Below are 22,253 nucleotides of genomic sequence, written 5' to 3' on the forward strand. Positions count from 1 at the left end.
GCAATAAGATGTCAGCAGTGCTTTCATGATATAACTTAGCTGGTCGAAGTGGTGATTATTTGAAATGCTTTGTTAGGACCCGATTAAAAAAATCCCATCAGCCCATAAAAAAAACAATCACACATTTACTCCACTTCCTGCGACGTGTCAAAGTGTCGATACCATGGATTTACTAAAACATTACAATAAATATTTGTGAATGAGAAAGAAAAAAAATTGAACTTTTTACTAAAAATTTTATTTGTCAAAGGTCTTCATCTGTACAATGACCAGAAGAAAAAAAATACAAAGACGGGGTTAAATTATTCTCACAATAACAAACTTAGTAGATCTTAAGATGATTTAAAAAAAAAAGAAAACAGCCAAACGAGAGCCTTGTTCTGCAGCCTGACGTGGATCACTGCGGCATTGGTGCTCTCATGGGGACGCGGGGTGGGACACCGGGTGGTCTGGGAGGCATTGGAGGTCCTCTCTGGAAGCCAAAAGGAGGAGGACGAGGAGGAATGCCAGCACCGTAGCCAGGTGGAGGCATGGGAGGTGGCCCTCTCATACCTGGAGGCACAGGGTGACCTGAGAGAGCGAGAGGGTCAGAACAAGATGAAACATTTGAGTTGAGCACTCTGACACAGCCAAAGGTCACCACAGTACACTGCACTTCAGCATTCAGCCTTATGGTGAATAATGGACCGTCAGATATTTAATTTGTTAAGAATATGAGTGGAATACTCGTTTTTATTAGCCATGTAAACGTCTTAAATAGGGATATCGTCTTTTTCAGAATATAAAGAAAAAGCATTTACATTTAGTAACTGTGCTGCAACACAATCTGACAAGTTCACTGTATGTGAGTAAAATGGATATAATAAAAGCTTTGTTCCCATCTGTGTTAGACTATATTGTCATTTTTAAAGGCATATCTTGTGGTGCAATAAATGTTGCGTCCCATCTAAACACCTTATTTAACAGATGATTGTAACACGTCTCTCTCAGGAAAGTTAACCGTTTCTTCTTCCTTTCTGTATTAGAGATGAAGGTGTCCTTTAATAAATTCTTGACCCCAGCATCAACATTTGGTTAATCAATAGCAGAGCAACACCTCATTGCTAATTTGTCAATGTAATCATGGCAACCTTGACATGTGTCAATTCTACAAATCATTAAATTATACTGCTGCATAACAACTATGCACAAGTTATTGACATTTCAGTTGCTATTTCACAGACAATTATTCTGTATTGTCCCCACAAATGAGTAATATTAAAAAGGTACACGGTGCAGGACATACCTGAAAACAATGTACAGACCCAACCAAAAGTAAAATACTCTTAATCAGCACTTAAGCACTTGAGTGTCTGTATCTGCAAAGTCTGTCTGTATTTTGCTATGAAAACAGTGAACAGTGCAAAAAAACCCAACAAATTTAGGAAGGCAAAATGTCAAGTGTACATAGCTTTTTCTAAAAGGAGAGTTAATAAGTACGCGACAGTTTCTGCATTGTAAGCCTTTAAGCTGAAAAGATTTTTGTTTGAAAAAAAGATTCCAGGAGATGCTACGGTACTTACCCATGGGAGGTCCATACGGTGCTCTGGGTGGCATGCCCATAGGCGGGGGTGGGGGCATGCCAGGGGGCAGCGGCGCCCGAGACTGATTTGATCCTGGGGGAGCAGGAGGTGGAGGCACCATGCCAGGAGGACCAGGAGGTGGCATGGGCATCTGAGGCATACCTGTGGAGCAGAAACAATTTAGCCTACAGGCATCCTGGAGCAAGGCTTAGTCTTCCCTAGGAGACTTAAATCTATTACAAATGTCCAAACCTTTCCATGTGTTTTTTTGCATAACTTCCTACTTGCAGCCACTGTAGAAAATGTTTAATCTTTATCAAATTTTACCTGGATGCATGTTGCCAGGAGGGAAGGGCGGAGGTCCGGGTGGAGGCCCACCGCTGCCACCCTGCGGGCCCGGTGCTCCTGCATTTGGAGGCATAGCCATCGAAGGGGGCATCGACGGAGGCATCGACCCAGGAGGAGGAACAGGAGGGAAACCAGGAGGTGGCATACCTGAACCAAGAAAAAAAAAGTAAATTCAATTGTTTTTAATTAGCCTTTGTTATATCTTTTTTATTTCATTAGCAGCTAATAAAGGAGGTTCATTTGTCAGCTGTCATGTTGACTTTAAGTTACAGACATCATCCAAAATTGAATTATTGCCAGTATCATCTACTTAAAAAAGACGCATCAGTTAAAGAAGCACACGTTCATTTCCTCGAGTGCAGATTGATCACGTTGCTGGTAATGAAAGCTGATCTGCTCTCATGGCACTCAACACAATCAACCACTCAATCTGTAACCATTAATCAGAGGCGTCTGCTGTGTGTGGAATATGACTAATACAAGAAGGAAAAACATTGATTAGACACAAAAACTGAAGAAAAGATGTGAAAAAGAAAAGTGTGGATGTATAACTGGGCCTGTCACAATAGTTACATTACTAACTCAATGAGCTCATGTCCATATTTATTGTTTGACTTTACCCGCTGTGTTTGTTTTCATAACATTTTATCCAACATGCTGCCAGAATAACCAGCAGGGTTTTCTCTACCATTAAAAGACTTGAACACGGAGCATCAATGGTTTTTACAGCGGCTAAGCCAAATAGACAGAACCCATGTTGGAACATGTTTTGCTGTCCTTTTTTGGTTGTGCTACTTCTGTCCTCTCATCTGCTTTTTAAAAAAAATATTATTCATTTTTTAATTTATTTTAATAGTTTTTTCACATTCCAGGTCATGGTTCCAACTATATTTAAGAAAGAATTTTCAAGACTGTTTTCCAGACACAGGACAGCACTGGCTCAAAGGCCATCATATAAGTAGGCCTTTTAACCCCAGTTTCTTTTTTTTTTATTAGGGTTTGTGATGAAGTGTCTCAGGTTCATAGTGAATGACAGCCACTCCCATCTACAACTACATTTATAGTATTTCCAGTCTTCAGTGAAAGAACAAAGCAATATCTTATAAAGGATTGTAATATTTCCAAAAAGTGTAATTGCATTATTATGCTATCATTATATCAGTGGCGTAAAACGGTCTTAAAATGACAATAATATTTTTTTGCAAATACTTCTGGGACAATATATCATCCAACAAAACTAGTTCTCGTGAGAGGCTTACGTATAACTATACCATCAGCTCCTCCTTCCAACAAATTTACTGCAGAAATTGCATTTATACTGTAGAGTTGCCACATTCAGAAACAGTTAAGGGCGCAAAGATTCACCAGTGACCATCTGCCAGAGCAAACAAAACATTAGCTCCGCAAATTTGACTGGTTTCCAGGCTAGATATACACTAAACTTCATTATGGTCTCTGTAAGAATGACCTAAAATTATCATATATTATTGTGATTATTTCTGATCTGCTGGTAAATAATGGATGAAAATCTTCTGCATTGCACTGCAACAGCATTAAAAAAGGGGAAGGGGCCAGCAAAACTTTCACCTTCTAACCTGTGTAACAACAGTATTTCAGTCATACCTGGCATAGGCATTGCAGCTCCCATTGCAGTGAGAACTGGCGTCGGTGCACTCGGTGGTGGCGGAGCGTCTGCAAAGAGCTGATGTGGCCTGTCTGCCTGGGAGAGAGGGTTCTGTGCAGCCAGGAGTCGCTCTGCTGCCGAGCCGTGTCGTTCTCCTTTGGAGTCCTTCTTGAAGGCGTAGGACACTGTGATGGGCCTGTTACAGAGGTACTGGCCGTTCATGGCTTCGATGGCAGCATCTGATGCGTCAAAGCTTGCAAAGTTGATGAAAGCGTAGCCCTTGGAGTTGCCAGTGTCTGGATCTCGCATGATCTTTGGCGTCTGGAGAATCACGCCAAAGGCACTGAATGTGTCGTAGAGCAGTTTCTCATCGATCTCCGGGTCCAGATTACCAATGAAGATGTTCGCGCCCACATCCAGGTTTTTGTTGTGAGCAGAGGCTTTATTAACTCGAATGGGTTTACCATAGAGCTTTATCATATTCATGATTTTTATGGCATAGTCAGCATCTTCTTCACTAAGGAACTCCACAAAGCCATAACCTGAAGAGGAGAGATAGAAAAGTTACTTATCTAGAAAAGACATTATGTTTTTATGTTTTGTGTGCGACATGTTGCTACCTTGATAATCTCAGTTTTAGAGAATATTAGCCGATACTAACCTTGATGTTGGCCAGTCACTCTGTCTTTGGGCATGTGTGTGTTGACCACAGGACCAGCCTGCAGGAAAAGCTCCCATAATAACGGCTCTGACACTTTCTCATCCAAGCCGCCAACGTACACAGTGGCGTCTGAAAAAACAAAACAAATATTTAAAATAAAACTGGAATTGGAATTTATCTCAGATCTCCAAAACAGACAATAGTTTACACATATTTATTCTTTATTTTAATCATTTCAAACTGAAAAGACTGAATTTACTATGAAGTCGGGTAACCTGTGATGACATTTTTAATACATTTTACCAAATTAGGGTGTATGAAAATGGATGGTTGTCAGACCATGTATATTTGCTTATCTAGTGGGTAGGTTGCACATTTTAGGTTGTCAGACATTGTGCTTGTATAAACAACTGTTGAATAAATGCATTTAGCAGAATCAGCATCAGTTTTATTGCCAAGTTGGTTTTCACAGACAAGTTATTTGCATGTATATTGGTGTATAAAAACAAAGTACTAAAAATATTAATAGAGATAAAGGCAACTCAGTACTGCAAGTCAAAAACAGCAGCAAAAATACATAATTACAGGAAAAGTCAACATAGAAATACATTTAAAAGTAGAAACAATATGATCATGTATCGTCACACTGTTAAAATAATCAACCAAGTCATTTTTTGTCAAAATTGGGTTTGTTGCCTAAATCATCTCCTCATGAAGCCAGCCACCTATGGTAAAATCGCCTACATCCTCAGTTGATCAGATCATGTGATTTTTACCCCTTTAAGATAATGGCCTATGTCAAGTGTGTGACTTAAGCGGATTTATTATGCCTAAGTCAAAACAAAATGTGACTTAGGCAATTTTTGAACATGCCTTTGTGACTTAAGCAAGATATGGTAACGCTTTATTTTGAAGGTGTCTACATAAGAGTGACATGAGCGTGTCATAAACATGACATGGTATGTGTCATGAACATTAATGACACTTTGAAGTAACATTAATGCTCATGATACTTGTCATGTCATGTTTCTGACAGGCTTGTGTGACTCTTATGTAGACACCTTCAAAATAAAGTGTTACCATATCTTGCTTAAGTCACAAAGGCATGTTCAAAAATGGCCTATGTCATTTATTTCTCTTAAGATACATCATTTACACACAGTGGTATTACTATGCCAATAGCCATCCTTTGTTACATCCTTTTTGAGTGAAATGATCAATAAATGTCATATGTTACACTGCAAAACTTGAAATAAATGAGTTAGGCGATTATTTTAACAGGGTGACGATATTATGAAATGCCGCGTAAAAGCACCTGAAGCTGAAACATGAGCACAAAGAGAGTAAAACTTGTCATCATTTGTTTAGCTGGTCAACATGAATAGCTTGCTTGGCTAACTTTAGCTGTTAGCTGTTAGGGCATATCTATGCTTCTGGTGTACCCACAACAGCCATCTTACGTCAAATTAATGAAAAATAATAAACGCTACACAATGTTTATTATGCGGCAAACAAGTAAACCAGATGAAAGTAGACAGAACTTCATTCAACGGCTGAATTAAATTAGCGGCAAGCAAAGCTAACAACTGCACACTCCATGTGATCCACCGGCTGTTTACCACGAACTACCCGCTAACCAGGCGGCCAGCGGCTCTACAACAAACACCGACTGGTAGTTTGAAGTGTGACCAACAATGAGATTCATAAATGACATAAATGAGAGACTTAAACAGGTTTAAAATGATGACTTTACCTTGGTTTCTTTCTGAAATTGGTCCCGCTGCCATGTTGAATGAACAACGCAGCGCAAGCGTCCTCAACGCAGGCCCCGCCTCTTCCGGTCTGTGAGCCGGAGGCGGAAGTGTTTGAAAAATAAAATAAAATAAAATAAAATAAAATAAAATAAAATAGCTATTTATTAAAGTTTCACCAACTACCGCCCTGTATACAACCTAAAAATGTATGTACATAACTATAATCCATTTCTTAAGATGCTATTACTCTTGTTTGCCTATTCATGTCTTAAATTTTTTGTCTATTTTCTGAAAATGTATACATTGATTTTAATTTTATATATATATATATATATATATATATAATATATATATATTTTTCAAACAGAGCACAGCCATTCACAATTTAAGACCTTACATATTCTGATTCTGATTTTCGACCCACAATCTAAATTACTTGTAATATTTTTGCTTTTCTTTCTTTCTCCACTTGTTAAAATATGCTGCTTGGATGTATGTATGTAGGTATTGTTAGAAATAATCTGTTATTCTGTCTCTGTTTTCTGTCTATGTTGTCTGTCTCTATGCATGAGGGTCACTACCTGTATCAAAGGTCACTGTCTATGCATGCGTAATTCACTAACCTTGTCTGTGCTATCTCTCTCCCTATGCAATTATGGAGTAATCATGCAATATGCTTTTGACCCAATGATTATGTTTGTGTGTTATTATTGGTTTAGAAACTGTGATTACTTTAAATACATGTGCCCCAACTGGTTAAACTTAGTAAGATTCTATAATCACAAAAATATATTGTATGTTTCATATTTTATGTTTTATAGTTTGTGTGGACATTGCAAAATCTGTGTCTCCAATTATATGTCTGTAAGTCATAACAAGGCAGGAGGTTGTGTTGAATGTTTTGGAAGCAGGCCATTGACACAGTGTGCTGGGAAGAGAAGATTACGGTCTTCTCTGCTTGGTGACATGACGTGTCCCTATATTGATTAAAACTGACGAATCAACGGCTCAAGAGGGTGGCACTTCCTGGAAGAAATCTACCTTCATGATTAGTAAAACATTGTTAGAATATAAAAACTGTGTTTCAGGGACAGAAGGGGGTCCAACCTCCATGAACTGACCAGCCTATGTCATGTCAGGGATGTGCAGAGTGAACCCGGAGATCTCTGTATAACTGCACATTTCTTTACGTATTGTAATAAAATATAAAAACTAAGAACTTGGACGTCTCATCCTCATCATTCCCCATCAAACGATCTGCGCAGAGAAATAGGTGAGAGGATTTATGTTTGGAGTCAGATAATTTCATCTTAAAGGTTTCCTCAATGCATTTCTCTAACAGGATGTTCAACAATGATAATGCCTGTTTATTGTTTGAAGATTTTTAATAAAGGTTTAAACAAAAAAAAATCCCTCTATATTATTTTAAAGTGAAAATAGATCAAATAAACATGTTTCAACTTATTCACAACAAAGGCTGGTATTATCCACACATGTGGAGACAATGAACTGCAAATCAGTTTCAGCTTGACGAGCCATAATGTATTCATTAATTTACTGGCATCACGTAATTCTATGCAACAATTTTTATCTGTATTGTCAATTTTATGGGCAGTCATTGTATTGAAATAGTTTGTACTGCCTGGAACAAATAAAAACATCATATTAATCATTTTAGCTCCAGTCCAAATGTGTTTTGGAGACACTGCCCTTGTGTAAAATGATTATAGTGTGTGAATTAAATTCTAAAATGTTTGTGCACGGCTACTTTTTCATGTGTGTAAATAAGACTTATACCTTTCAAACCATCCTAAATGTTGAGCTGATTAGACTTATTTGGTACCAACTAAGTAGTGAAATAAGTAACATGACCAATTAATAAACATTTGTATGAGCCATTTTATTATATCATATAAATCTACTAAAAGTATAAACATGGAATACAAAATGTTCATAGAAAATACATACAATTAGGGCCTTCAGAAACACTTTTATAAAACAATACTGTATAGAATATGAAACATATAAAAACAAAACTTAATCAACACATCATGCATCAAAGCCAAATGAAAAGCCCAAGTTTTTTTTCTTTATAAAATGGATAGCAAAAAAATATATTGTTTAAAAAAGCCTTCATTGATAAGGATCACAAAGAAAAGTCAAAGGCATTTGTAAGAAGACAGCTCTGAGATTAAATGGCTTGTGGTCAAAAAAATCACACACATTATAAGCATCTAAATTAGAAGAAAAATGCTATATAAAAACAAACAATTCAAGATATCCAACCTCATTCTTGTATTCAGCTCATTTAAATACTTGTTGAGTCTTTCAGCTTTGCAAATCTCAGCCAATCGGTTCATGAAAGATACAATCACTGAAGAATTAAGAAAGCATGTCTGCTGAAGAGACTCTGGGAGCAGGAGTAAACAAACATAAGTGGAAATAAAGGAAAATGTGAGATTAAAAGGGTTCGAGCACTGAAATCGTGAGGTCAAAGTGTTCATTGTATCAGCTCAACTCTTTAGTAGAGAACTGTAGGGTCTTTGCTGAAAAGAAAAAAACAAAAACATAGAAATATTTTCCTGCTTGTGCTGCACACATCATTTGCAAGCTGAGTACCAAACAAACAATATATAATGATTATACATGTATACCAAATGTAGTGAGATTTCATAAATCCTTCATAATCGAATGTCATGTAACAGAGATGGTTTGACATTTTGGGAAATATGCTTATTCACCTTCTAGTGAGTGGGATGAAGTCACTGATTCCACTCTCACATTTGTACTATAAATATTAAAGCTAGAGTCCGTCCGTCGCTTTTTAAGTGTTCTCGTGCAAATATGGGCTGAGCAGTAATGTGACATCCTTCAGACTTCTTTCAGTGCTCTCTGGTGAGGAAACGCTCCACCAACAGTGATCTATGTTCGTCCTCACTGTCAATCAATTCCTTTTTTGTTGACTTTAATCCTCCCTCTGAATACCGAGCTTCTTTTTTTATCTGGAGCTTCAGATCCAGAAACATTTAGTGCATGCTCTGTAGGATTTTCTGCAGTAGGTGCAGCTCTGTCACTATGGTCTCTGCACCCCTTCCTGCACCCTTCAGCTCTGGCTGGCTGGTGCACCACCGCTGGAAGTTGCCACAGACACCACAATGCAAAATACAGAGAGCTTTCTCTGAGAACAATAGGCTTAATCAGCATTGTGTGAACTCATCTGGCAAGGACTTTAATGCAAAAGATGTTTGTTTATAAGTAAAAAGTTGAGAACTCCAGCTTTAAGCTACCAGCAGCAACTGTGTCCTGCTGGCTGCAGCTTCATATTTAATGTACATACAGTCATGGACAAAATAAATAGACCACCCTTGTTTTATCATTGTTCATTTAATGCCTGGTACAACTAAAGCTACATTTGTTTGGACAAATATAATGATAACAACAAAACCTGATATCTAGCCATTAACCATGGTTTTCTTGATAATAACCAAAATCATTATCAAAAACTGGAAAATGGCTAGATATCAGCTCTTAAATTAAACTCTTATGAGCTATTTTTGTTGTTATCATTATTTTTGTCCAAACAAATGTACCTTTAGTTGTTCCAGGCATTAAAATGAACAAGAAATTGAAGAAAACAATGGTCTAATATTTTTTCCATGACTGTATATGAGCATGGCTTCTATCTTCTCTTCTAACTCTCTGCAAGAAATAAGGGAATTTCCCAAAATGTTGACCTGTAACAGTTATAAAGAGTGTCATCTTTAACACAATGTAACACAAAAACATTGTAAAGCAGAGTAGAATGCCCTCAAAAGACCTCATTAAATGAAATTAAACTTTCTGACATTTGCTTCCAATTTCACAAAGGCACAATGATCCCAGGGAAGAGACAGCAATAAACTAATAAAATTAGATTTGGCTTAAATCATACTCCATCTCTTTTAATTTGTTTTCTATTTGCCGTCTCCCCAAATTTAGAGTAATCAGTTTCTGCTGTTAATTACAGCCGTTAGCAGCGAGAATGAGCCCTCCTGCTGTTTAACTTGCATAACTCGCTGCCCACATTTCAATCCATCCAGAGCCACACATTATCAAATAAACTCCAACTTCCATTACATGGAGTCTTTAAAAGGCTACTCACCGAAATGCCTTCATCTGTATAATGTATTCAATACATTTTAGATACATAGAGAAATATATAAAGATATCACATTTACAGTATAAACGAAATCAGGTCCTTCAACATGAAAACATTTTAGAGGTGATAAGTGCGAGCTACATACATTGTTTTTTTTAGCAAAAAGGATTGCTAACAAACAGATTCTGCTTCTAGTATGTAAAAAAAAAAATAAACCACAAGTGCTGGTACTGTTTTGTATCGCCTACAATGACTCACTCATGATGAATCAGCTTGTTAAAAACAAAAGATCCCACAACTCATTTTTTTTGGCCTTCACATTTTACCTCAAATCAATGCAATTCTTTGTTTCTGATGAGATCCAGACCTACACCAAGCAACAACTCCTCTCAATGAAGCACATGACAAACACAAACCTGCATCACAAGAGTAATTAAATCATCTAAATGTTAAAGAAAAAAATCGCTTTGCAGATCCTTTAGTTGATAGCACACTGAAAATATACATTCAGCTAGTGTCATGGTCACCGAGCACACAATGAACACTAAAATAGTCCAAAGCCTTCACAAACACAAAGAAAACATAGTGATGGTTCAGTATCTGATTTTTTCTAAAAACCTGAGCTGCTGTCAGAGCAATCAGTCTCCTGCTGACATTTTTGCAAAGTATCCTCAAATTATTACCTGTGCCAACTTCAATTCTGACAAATTGACATTATATTCTCATTACAACAGGCAGACAAAGGTTGTTTACCCGTTATGTAAGGGCTATTAGGTAGAATCTTTTATCTCACTGCTGTTTTTGTGGTGATAGTGTAGAAATATTTTCATTATTAAAATGATAGTTTGGATTAATTGAAGTGGGGGTGTATGAGGTTCTCAGGCAAGTGTAATGACACAGGGTCTAAGCAATGTACTCCTGTGGACGGCACAGCAGCTTAACACATTTTAGACACATAAAATATGTAATAGTCAATATAAGTTCATTTGTACAATATATTTAAGATATTTTCTCCACTTTACCTCGCCATCAGACAGCCTTTTAAACAGGTTACTGAAGCCGTTCTATGTTCTCTTTAAAGCCACCAGACTCCATTGAAAAAAACTGTAATTTTACCTTGCAGAACACAATTGCAGTTTCTGGTCTACTGCTGCCTCAATCGGTTAGTTTGTTGATGTTATTGTGTGACTTTGGTGTTTGAAACCAGATAGTCTCAAAAAGAAAAAAATCAGCCAAGGGCCCTTTACTATATACAGAATACACTAGGGACCCCCTCAGGGTATTTCCCTTGGTAAAATTTGACATAGCCTATTTTTTACACTTCTAGTGGGATTATTGTGTGAAAGACACAAGAGAAATGTATTAGTAAGATATTAGGCATGGCCATAACGTAATCTACAATACATATTATAGATTTAAAAATGATGATAAAAACAGGACAAACCGGTGTTCTGCGAGTAAAAATGAATAGTGTCTTTAAGGAGGTAACGTCCACAAGTACCATCAGAAAGGACATCTGGCAAGTAGTTAAAGTGGTGAAAATACTCTTAATATAGAGTACTCTAAAACTGATACTAGTTTCTGTGCCAGTATTCCTGCCTGCTTCTCAAAACTCTGGGTGTGCTGACCACCATCTACTGTAGATAATACACTGACTATGGATACGTACCTCAAACAGCCCATAAAAAAATCAAAACTATCTCTTTAATGGACACAGGGTACTTGCAATCAAGGTTCTTACATCTTACCACCTTCACTTGTCGGACTCCATAACACTATATTGAAATAAACACACCCAAAACATAAAAGAAAACTTCAGAACGATCTTTACCTTGATCAAATGTGTTTGGTCTGAAGGGTCATAGTAATTTATGTCCCGTACATTCTCTGATGAAAGGCAAGCTGTGTTTCTGTAGGTCGGTTTTGAGTAAGAACAGTATGAAATGATGATAAAACAGTCAGTTGGAATGCCAAGCAAGTTTACAGGTTATTTTTTTAAAAAGCACTGTTAGCCTGTAGTCACTAGGCACAAGGAGGTAACGGCTATAGCGGTTAAGTGTAGTTTTTATGGACGGATGTGCATACTGTAAGTCAAGGCCTAATTACCTGGTCCTCATAACAAAACACAAGATACAAAACCTAAAAGTTCAGACGAAGAAGCACCGTTATATCTATGACGAGATCAATACTGTTACCAGGGATCCTATGACGTGTGTGTGTTTCCACGGTGGACGGCAGGTTTAGTGTGAGGGCAGCGTGGCGGTGTTGGCAGCATTGAGTTGGCCCACCGCTAGCATCAGGATGTCTTTCTTCTCTTTGTAAAAACGCAGTTCTCTGCCCGCCAGCCTGGCGTCCTCCAGTTCTCGCTCCGTCGACGCCACCTCCTGCGCGATAGTGCTCGCTACACTCTGTTCCCGGTTCACCCAGTCGGCGGCCATCTGAGTGCGCATGTCATCATCCAGAGCCCGGTGGGAATAGTGAGCCAGCACTTCCTGCAAATCAAATAAGAGAAAGGAAAGCTGAGTGGTCCTGCAAACTCAAATATAGATCAAGACTTCAGTAAATCTTTCGCTGTGGCTAAATATAAAGAACCATATTTCCAATTAGATGTGATTATCTGCCAGACACGATCAATCCACATCAAAGGCGCTTTCTTCAGTCGTCATTCTGAAATTCAGCGTTTCGGCTATCAGTTACATCCATTTAGTCGCAGCAAGCTGCCAACTCAGTTTTTAGCACCACAGCAATCCTTGAAATGCCTCTACAGAAATATTCCCAAAACAGATTAATCTGTCTGCAGCAGTCATGTCCTATAGGGAAAGATTTCACACAGAGTGTTGTTTGTTTGAATCTTGATGAAAACTGAATGATGCACTTGGATAATTGAAGCCATCTGTGAGATGGTTGACAGTACCTGTCGGGAACACTGTCGTTCTCTCATGGCTTTGAGACTCCCGTTCCAGTGCAGCAGCTGGAACACAGTCATCAGCTCCTGAAACACAAACACAGCCGAGTCAGCAGGAATTAGGGAGGGTGCGCTTCACGACACTCAGTAGAGTCAGTATTAAAACCAAGCATGCTTTCTTCAGATTAAGATGGATAACAATCTTCTGTTTTGGCTTTAAGATCCATGCTATTAGTAAACAGAAACTATACACTGCAGTAAATTTCATTTTACTTAATATATTTGATAAAATGTATCAAATATAAATGCGTCCTTGATTTTGAGGCAGTTGTTTAAGTAACTTTAATATAAAAATGTTTGAGATAGAATCTACTTATTTGGATCACATTAAATATAATCTTTATGTGTATGTAATTCTAAATCAAGAGAATTTTGAATGAATCCAACACAATAGAATTAGTCCGTTTTTAATTGACACTTAACACTTCCTGCTAAGTTGTTATTAACTCAACTTGTAACGTAGTTAGATTTGATAAATAATATTGCGTGCAATCTGTTGCCTCAATTTTATTGAGTAGCTATAATTTGTCAGTGTAACATTTATCTGGTCTCTATCTTTGTTATATTGTAGGTATGCATACTCAAATTCAACATGTGCAAAACATTATAATACAGCAGCTGCTGCTTTCACACTGTTCTGGTGCGTCCGAGCATCATAAAACGGTACTTATCACGACACAGACATTCCTGCTTGCTACACACCTGAAACTCCAGCATGGATTTTCCTTTGTTGGACTCGAGCATGAAGCGAAATGCTCCAATTCCCGTGTTGGGATTGTCCGCCTCTTCTCTGTTACCCTGTAAACAACAACAACAACAACAACAACAACAATAACTAGATAGTCTCAGTGTGCTGTGTTGAGTGAGTTTTGGGTAAATATAAAGACAAAAAGAATATGAGGAAATGAGGAGAATTTATAAAGATAACTGACAATTGTGCAAACAATTTTACTTAGAAGCCACCTTGGGAAAAATAAGAAATTTTAGGAAGAAATTCATGGCAAAGCAATCTTTTTCTTTTTCAAAGCATCAAGTACTGGTATGCATTGTGCACACTTTCTAAGCGGCTACTGTACGGCAAATAGTGTGCCAGTGCCAGTTAACTCCATTACATTTACACACCAGTATACATTCAGTAATACGTGCATATGTATCTAACATATTTACATAACATATATGCTTTGATTTTTATTCTGACTGTATATCAACACAACATACTGCAGATAAACTGTGACTTTGCTCGCAATAGGGCTGCTTGATTATGGCAAAAATCCTGATCACATGACAAACGTCATGCATTTGTTAACAGAGGATTTTCTTGAACTTTAAATAGAATTCAACTTAAAAAGAAGAACCTAAAATAAGCAATCAGATTAAAAATAATAATGATATAAAGGTTTTATATATACATTAAAATGTAAAGAAATATCAAAGTAATAAATACAAATAACTTAAATTTAAATAAAAAAATTATCAACCATGTGCACTTCTACAAACAACTGAAAACGTCTTATTGCATATAAAAATAAGAAATAAGTTTGTTTAAATAAGTTTGCAGTGCACTGCCACAAACTCCTAAACATATATCCAACATCTTTGTTAAACTGTGCCAAATGCAGCGTTGGATTTATAACGCAAGACAAATAGAGAGCATTGCTGTGAAATGGACTGCGCTACATCTGCTACCCCACTACGAAACATCCAGACCCCTTAGGTCATGTGGAACTGGCTTGTTGTGTGTCCCAAGAACAAGAACTAAGCGGGGTGAGGCAGCTTTCAGTTATTCTGCTCCTCACCTGTAGAACAAACTACCTGTAGATCTGAGGTCTGCCCAAACGCTCAGCTCCTTTAAATCAGGACTAAAAACACTGTTGTTTACTGCAGCGTACTCTTAACTTTAACACTTATCTGCTGTACTCTGCTGCCCTTACTTTGTAACTACACAATGTTTGACTTGTGCTTTTTATTATTTTATCTATTTTCTTATCCTGCTGTATCTTATTTTATCTTATTAGTATTTTTATTTCTATTTCCTTGTTTTAATTGACTGTTTTCGATTGTGTCTTGCTGTTTTAATGTGTATGTAAAGCACTTTGAATTACCTTGTGTTGAATTGTGCTATACAAATAAACTTGCCTTGCCTACAATAATGGTTTTTATCTCGGTAATCTTGTTTTCATTATCCCTGGAAGTTGTCATTGAAATCAAATTCAATTAATCACCCAGCCCTACTTCACAATCCAATGTTATCTTTTATTTGTAACTTACATTGAAGGACGCCAGCGCCTCGCTGACGCTCTTCTCGATGAAGTCGTCTGTGATGCGTCGAGAGGGATGCTCGTTGAAAACAGAGTTCATCAGGGCGATCTTGGCAGCGCTGCGTCGTGCCTCTGCTTTGGTGGGACAGAACTGTCAAACAGAGAAGAAAGCATGTATTAGTTAGTCCGATACAATCAGAAACACAGATATGCAGCGGAAAGGGTGAAGACAGTCGGTGTTTATGTGGAGTACAGTGTGTGCAGAGAGCTTAGTTATCTGTTTTTGATGTCTTGTTTCCATATTTGGTTACGTGCTTATTGGAATTTATTAAGCTTCTGGAGTTACAGATCACGCTAGCTTTCCATGAAATGGTTGTGATAATGTGATTTATTCTTGACAGATAAAGAGTATATCTTCTCAAAACTTTATTACTCATTCCTTACACACAAATCACAATGAAAATCAAACCACAATTAATTGACTGTGTCTGAAAACAAAATTATTCCAACTTTTTACGACTGTGTATATTTGGTATAAAAATATAGAACTTGATGTTGGCCTCATTTTAGATCTTCTATGTTATTTTTGAAACAAGTGTTCACATTTGCAACATTTAAAAGTCTTCATTGAGCAGGATTGTGTTTTTGAAAGTGAAAAAACTTCATTTTCAAAATCCACTTGTATGGGGTTTTTTTCCTTTGTTTGTTTTTTGGGTTTAAATGTTGATACAGTCAGTCAAAATTAAAAAAATATCAGTTCATATAGGTGAGGTTGTGCTGAAACAAAATGATACTGACATAGCATGGTAAAAAAAATGTATAAGTGGTATATACAGGCAGAATTAAAAGTCAAAAATGGCCAAAATTACCCAAAACCTCAAAAGGCAAAGCTCTTACATCACTTGTACAATATGAAAGGTTTCTCCAACAAACACATTTATCATCATTTTCAAAATGTAAGAAATCTCGCTTAACGCTTTGTAACGCTTTATATTAAGGTCCTTGTAATAACCATTAATTAACAAGTAATAAGGCATTGTTCTCGCTTTAGATCCCTTTAGCTGTAAAAAGCATAGTTAACTGTTAACAAGTGCATAGTTAACTTATAATAGATGAGCAATAAAGTATATTTTAATATCAATAAGCAAACAAAAGATTAATAAAGGCATGGTAAAGACATAATGGGTGGGTTATGGGTGTTTGTAATGCTATTATGAAGAATTATAAGATACTCATGAGGCTTTTATTAATGTTCTTATTATACATCTCTTATAGCCTGCTATTAGCTGTATTATAATGCCATTATTAACACTTATATAGGCTTATAAAAACACAGAAATGTTAATAAGCATCTTGTAAGGACTTACAAGGGCCTTATTACTTGTTAATTAATGGTTATTACAAGGACCTTAATATAAAGCGTTACCAAAATCTCTATCTCTGTGCTGCTCTTCTCACATTCACGCTGAGAAAATTAAGCCACTTTACCTGGAAACTTCCAAAGCAGCTGCCTCCGGGCAGACTGACGTAGCAGACGTATGGAGGGCTGTTAGACGGGACCATTTCATAAACAACTAGCGCTCCGTTCCGCAGGTCGGCCCCTCTGGTCAGCTTCATCTGCCAAAACTCCTGTAAAGCTTCCACCACGTTCACTGAAGGGCACACAGATTAAAAGAAGCAGTTTATCAACACTTTCTGCGCTGGCATTAGTCCTTGACTGTGACATCCTCTCTAAACACAAAGATGGAAAGGGGTGGGGGAAGGTCATTTCAAGGATGCCAGAGGTTTTTCCTGAAAATATTTAGGTGGCTGCCCAGAGGAAACTCTGCATCACCTCCGAGGAGCTGCTTAAAGAAACACTCCCTCGGCTCTGAGAGAGTTCCTCCAAAACGGAAACAACAACAAAGAGAAGCAGTCAAAAGAAATCTGCGGCCGAGTCAGAATTGATTATTTGGGTTTTGGATCTGCAGGGAGATGCGAGTGCAGCCAACAATATTCAGGGCTGTTGACTTCTGTTGGCTCGCAGCTCGTCCCTGCTGAGCTCTCACTGTTTGATTCGAGCACAAGCAGCCTGCTTCTCACTCATGTACAGAGTCTGGAGCTCGATTAGTGCGTTTTAGGAGAGCAGCTTGGCGAGTGTTGAGGCCTCTGTAAGAGTTATATCCTGACATCAGAGATATAACTCCCCAAACTGCAATCCAAATAATTTTGTTACCGCTCTCACTGTGTGTAAAAGTAAACTGTTCTCTTGTTGTTAACCAGTTAAAAGTAATAACTTATGCTCTAGTTTGGTGACATTGTGAAATAGCGTGGGATCATGACAGTTGTTGTCTTCACTGCAGTCAGCTTCTACTTGTTAGGATTCACTTGGTATCTATCATTCTGGGGTATTTTACTGGCAGCCAGATTATCTGCCTGGTGATTACAACTAGAGCCTGACGGATATATCAGCTGACAGATATTATCGGCCTATCATATGTGCCGTTATGAAAACTTTATTTACACAATATATAGTCATGGAAACATTTTTTAGACCACCCTTGTTTTCTTCCATTTCTTGTTCATTTTAATGCCTGGTACAACTAAAGGTACATTTGTTTTTCTTGATAATAACCAAAATCATTATCAACAAAACCATGGAAAATGTTTAGATATCAGCTGATAAATTAAACTCTTATGAGCTATTTTTGTTGTTATCATTATATCTGTCCAAACAAATGTACCTTTAGTTGTACCTGGCATTAAAATGAACCCATATTAAAAAAATTACTATATCAGCCACCATACCAGTTATCGATTCATTTCCCCCTCTAAAATCCCATATCTGTCAGGCTCTAATTAAAATAGATAAAAACACTGAAGAAAGAAGTTTCACGTCAAAGATCAGTGTTTCTCTGATGTTGTTCTTGGGAAAGATGCCACTATTGCACATTTAATATCCTGACTTGCAATGACTTAAACCTTTTATGAAAAAGGTAACATTAAAAATGACCAAAATCTAAAAAGTGCATTGCAAAAATGTGGCTTAAAATAACATAAAAAAAAATAAATTTCTGACAGCTTCTGACAGACAACAGCAAAGGTGACCAAATGAAATGGACTGTTAACTTGATTTTAAAAAAAGTGCATTTCTCTGTTCTCTGCTCCTCTCTTTGATATAACTTTCACAACAAATACATGTTAATGCACTATGTAAAGCATTATTAAACCTATTCTTTATCATGAGTATCGTTCCAAAAGTTAACTAAAGCTAGATGTATGACAAGCCACGGGATGTACAGAATTTTGCTTTACATTTAACTGAAAATGAGTAGTTTCCCTAAATCAGGGCCCATCCAAAGCCAACAAACCAAATTCAGACTTTGCAAAAGTTATTTTTGTGTATCTAAAGGGTTCAGGGCAGTGATAAGATAGAAAGACAGGAAACATTAGGAGATAATGGAGGAATACAAGCGGCAGTGGTGCTCACACTGACAGAAAACCCACAATGCGGCTGGGGTCTGGTATCAATCAGCACATAACTGACAAATGTATCGCTGCAGGGAAAAGTAAAAATAGACCAAGTATATGAAACAGATATTAAGCATAGAAGGAAATGGGCTTTTTTAAAACCTATCACTGACAGAATGACTTTACTTTTCTTAATAGCCTGAAGACTCATGCATTTAAGTGCAAATGGAAGGCTTTTAATTCCCGGGTAATGGCGTAATTATAATTATACCACAGGAAAAAATGCAGAAAACCCAAATTACAGTATGATGTAGGGGAAATAATGACAGCCAAACACCAAAGTATGACCTGTGTTTTTGTGTAAAAATGTGATAACTGACATAACACTTTACTCAGAAGACTAAAATCCCAAAATAGGAGCACCATTAAGACAAAAATATCAACAGTCTTTGCTGCCAATGTTGACGCTGTTAAGTCGCCTAAATGGGATAGAGGAGGTTAGAAGCTGTTAGTCAGGAGCACAGAGGGACAATCTTTTGGAAATAAATCCTATTAGCAGCAGACAGAAACACTTGTATTAGATCTAGCAGCCAACAGAGCAACTTTTGGGGTTTTTTATGCAGAACTCTTATCGAAGTTTCAAGATATTTATTACAAGGATTGAAGAAGCAGTGCTTGGAAATTTGGGTCTGAGGCTACATCCAAAAAATGCAATAAAAAGAAATCACACAAGTATAAAATAATAAGAATATAAGACATATACATAAAGAAAGTTGATTAATCGTAATAAATATAACAAAATTTGAATGATACTTAATGATAGGTAATACATTTGTGGTAGTCTGTGTGAATGAAAAAAATGAATGTAAACAAAAATATGTTAAGTATATGTATACTGTTACAATGATAGATAGATAGATAGATAGATAGATAGATAGATAGATAGATAGATAGTGATAAAAAAAGACATAACATAAAAAGGGGGTGGGTAAATTATGACCACCAGATATAATAACAGCACAAGTTATTTATTTATTTGGAACATCCTTAAGTCATGGTTTTTCCTTTAAAAAAAGTTAATATAGTTGGGCAAATTAGATCCATCTGGCACTACTTAATATGACGAGCCTGGATAATACATAACATATTTTTGATTATAAAAATAATAAGCATGACCTGATTTTACCAACGACTAATAATAACTAAAGCCCCTGCCTTTCCTTTGATTTTGTTTTTTACAGTTAACATCATAGGACCGTGTTTAATGTAAAACGAGATGAATTTAATGTGGCTAATTCATAGGTATAATAGCTTATTGTGTGTGCATGTAATCCCCCCAGAGCTGTGCTACTTAATCCTATAATGAAGTGATGGAAGCCAATGTTGTATAGCTTTATAGTTAAATATTAAAGGAATGTTTTATGGAGCTATTGCCTTAGGTGGAAATCATCATAATACATGATAAAACCATACAAAGTGTGTTTTTGTTGACACTGTGTGGCTAAACATGTATTGTGCAGGAATTTAGCATGTTTTTTTGTTGCCAATCCTTTTTCCAAACAAATGGCGCAGCTAAAAGTAGCCTTCAAAACTCGCCAAGTATAACCTGAACAAAATGACACATTTTAACACATTGTCTGGACATTAAAGGGAGCTTTATCCGCGCTGGACTTTACCTCTGCCGTAACCTTGCGTGTGTTTGGCGAAGCTGCGGACCACAGCCTCCACAGCCTCCTTCAGCACCGCCGGGTTCCCGGGGTTGCAGTGGCCGGCAGCCCCCGGCCCCAGCCCCGCTCCGATGCCGCCGTACAGGCTGTGGAGCTGCAGCGGAGGCGGCGGAGGAGGAGGCCCGGACGAGGCGGCAAGAGAGGCCGGGGAGGGCAGCAGGGGCGCGATGGGGACCGTAACCCCGGGCCGGAGAGAGGAGCGGAGGGTCCCCGAGCCGAATCCAATGCCTGGCTGCAGCCGCTGAGGGCGGATACTGTCCGGGATCACGTTAGATTCCATTGTCCCAACGTAACGTCTGCGGAGTCCCGGTCCGGATTGGATTTACACCGATCAACCCGACGGTTTCAGGTTTTAAACACGGTCTCCGAGGACTGGATGAACAAAGTGTTAGCAGCGTTTTGTCAATCACAGCTGAATAAAGTAGTTAGCCGATGTTGATTCGACACATATGACCGCTGCTGTGCATCCTCACTCTCTGGATTAGACTGCAGGAGTGTCAGTCACCTGAGGCGTTCACGGACCCCTCGGACTCTGCAGCTGCACAGTTAACCTACAGTCATGGAAAAAAAATATTATATATATATATATATATATATATATATATATATATATATATATATATATATATTATATTATATATATATAAAATATATATATAGTCAATATTTTTTTTTTTTTTTTTTTTTTGCCTAAATCGTCTCCTCATGATGCCAGCCACCTATGGTAAAATCGCCTACATCCTCAGTTGATCAGATCATGTGATTTTCACCCTTTAAGATAATGGCCTATGTCAAGTGTGTGACTTAAGCGGATTTATTATGCCTAAGTCAAAATAAAATTCCATGTCATGTTTCACGCAAGCCTGCCAGAAACATGACATGGCAAGTATCATGAGCATTAATGTTACTTCAAAGTGTCATTAATGTTCATGACACATCCCATGTCATGTTTATGACACGCTCATGTCACTCTTATGTAGACACCTTCAAAATAAAGTGTTTCCATATCTTGCTTAAGTCACAAAGGCATGTTCAAAAAATTGCCTAAGTCATTTATTTCCCTTAAGTTACATGATTTACACACAGTGTTATTACTATGCCAATAGCCATCCTTTGTTACATCCTTTTGAGTGAAATGATCAATAAATGTCATATGTTACACTTTTTGTGAATTTTTTTGTGTTTCCTGCAAAACTTGAAAAAATTAGTTATGCTATTATTTTAACAGGGTGACGATATTAGACCATTTTTCCTTCAATTTCTTGTTAATTTTAATGCCTGGTACAACTAAAGGTACATTTGTTTGGACAAATATAATGATAACAACCAAAATAGCTGATAAGAGTTTAATTTAAGAGCCTTTTCTCATGGTTTTCTTGATAATAACCAAAATCATTATCAAGAAAATCATGGAAAATGGCTAGACTGGCTCCAAATACATGTACCTTTAGTTGTGCCAGGCATTAAAATGAACAAGAAATTGAAGAAAACAAGGGTGGTCATCATTTTTTTCATGACTGTATGTTCAGACAGCTGGAAATTTTAAATTCCTTTGGTGGAAGTCTGGCCTTGCCTTAAAACAAATCTGATGAAATATTCAAAACCAGGTCACCGTTTGGCTATAATATGGTGTTTTCTTGATGTATCTAGTCTTTGGGCACAAGGGAGGGACTACTCATTTTTTCTAAATATTTATTTAAGTTTAAAGATGGAGAAAAAAAACAGTAGAGCCTTTAGTGTCTCATGCAATCCAATAATAATATAAT

General features: G+C 37.3%; 2 protein-coding genes across 2 annotated transcripts; both read right to left on the minus strand.

The window, feature by feature from the left end:
• Positions 1-220: 220 nt before the first annotated feature.
• On the minus strand, positions 221-6,020 carry sf3b4 (splicing factor 3b, subunit 4). Its single transcript, XM_059349374.1, has 6 exons — positions 5,949-6,020; positions 4,196-4,324; positions 3,534-4,076; positions 1,890-2,057; positions 1,563-1,724; positions 221-570 (listed from the first exon to the last, which is right to left on the minus strand). The coding sequence occupies exons 1-6, from the start codon at positions 5,980-5,982 to the stop codon at positions 398-400; spliced, it is 1,209 nt and encodes a 402-aa protein (XP_059205357.1). The 5' UTR covers positions 5,983-6,020; the 3' UTR covers positions 221-397.
• Positions 6,021-9,110: 3,090 nt separating this feature from the next.
• lix1l (limb and CNS expressed 1 like) lies at positions 9,111-21,044 on the minus strand. The gene is made up of 6 exons (XM_059349378.1): positions 20,437-21,044; positions 16,799-16,962; positions 15,321-15,461; positions 13,755-13,850; positions 13,002-13,079; positions 9,111-12,579 (listed from the first exon to the last, which is right to left on the minus strand). The coding sequence occupies exons 1-6, from the start codon at positions 20,765-20,767 to the stop codon at positions 12,328-12,330; spliced, it is 1,062 nt and encodes a 353-aa protein (XP_059205361.1). The 5' UTR covers positions 20,768-21,044; the 3' UTR covers positions 9,111-12,327.
• Between the last annotated feature and the right edge of the window lie 1,209 nt (positions 21,045-22,253).

Source organism: Centropristis striata, chromosome 14, assembly GCF_030273125.1.
Source record: "Centropristis striata isolate RG_2023a ecotype Rhode Island chromosome 14, C.striata_1.0, whole genome shotgun sequence".
Lineage (NCBI taxonomy): Eukaryota > Metazoa > Chordata > Actinopteri > Perciformes > Serranidae > Centropristis > Centropristis striata.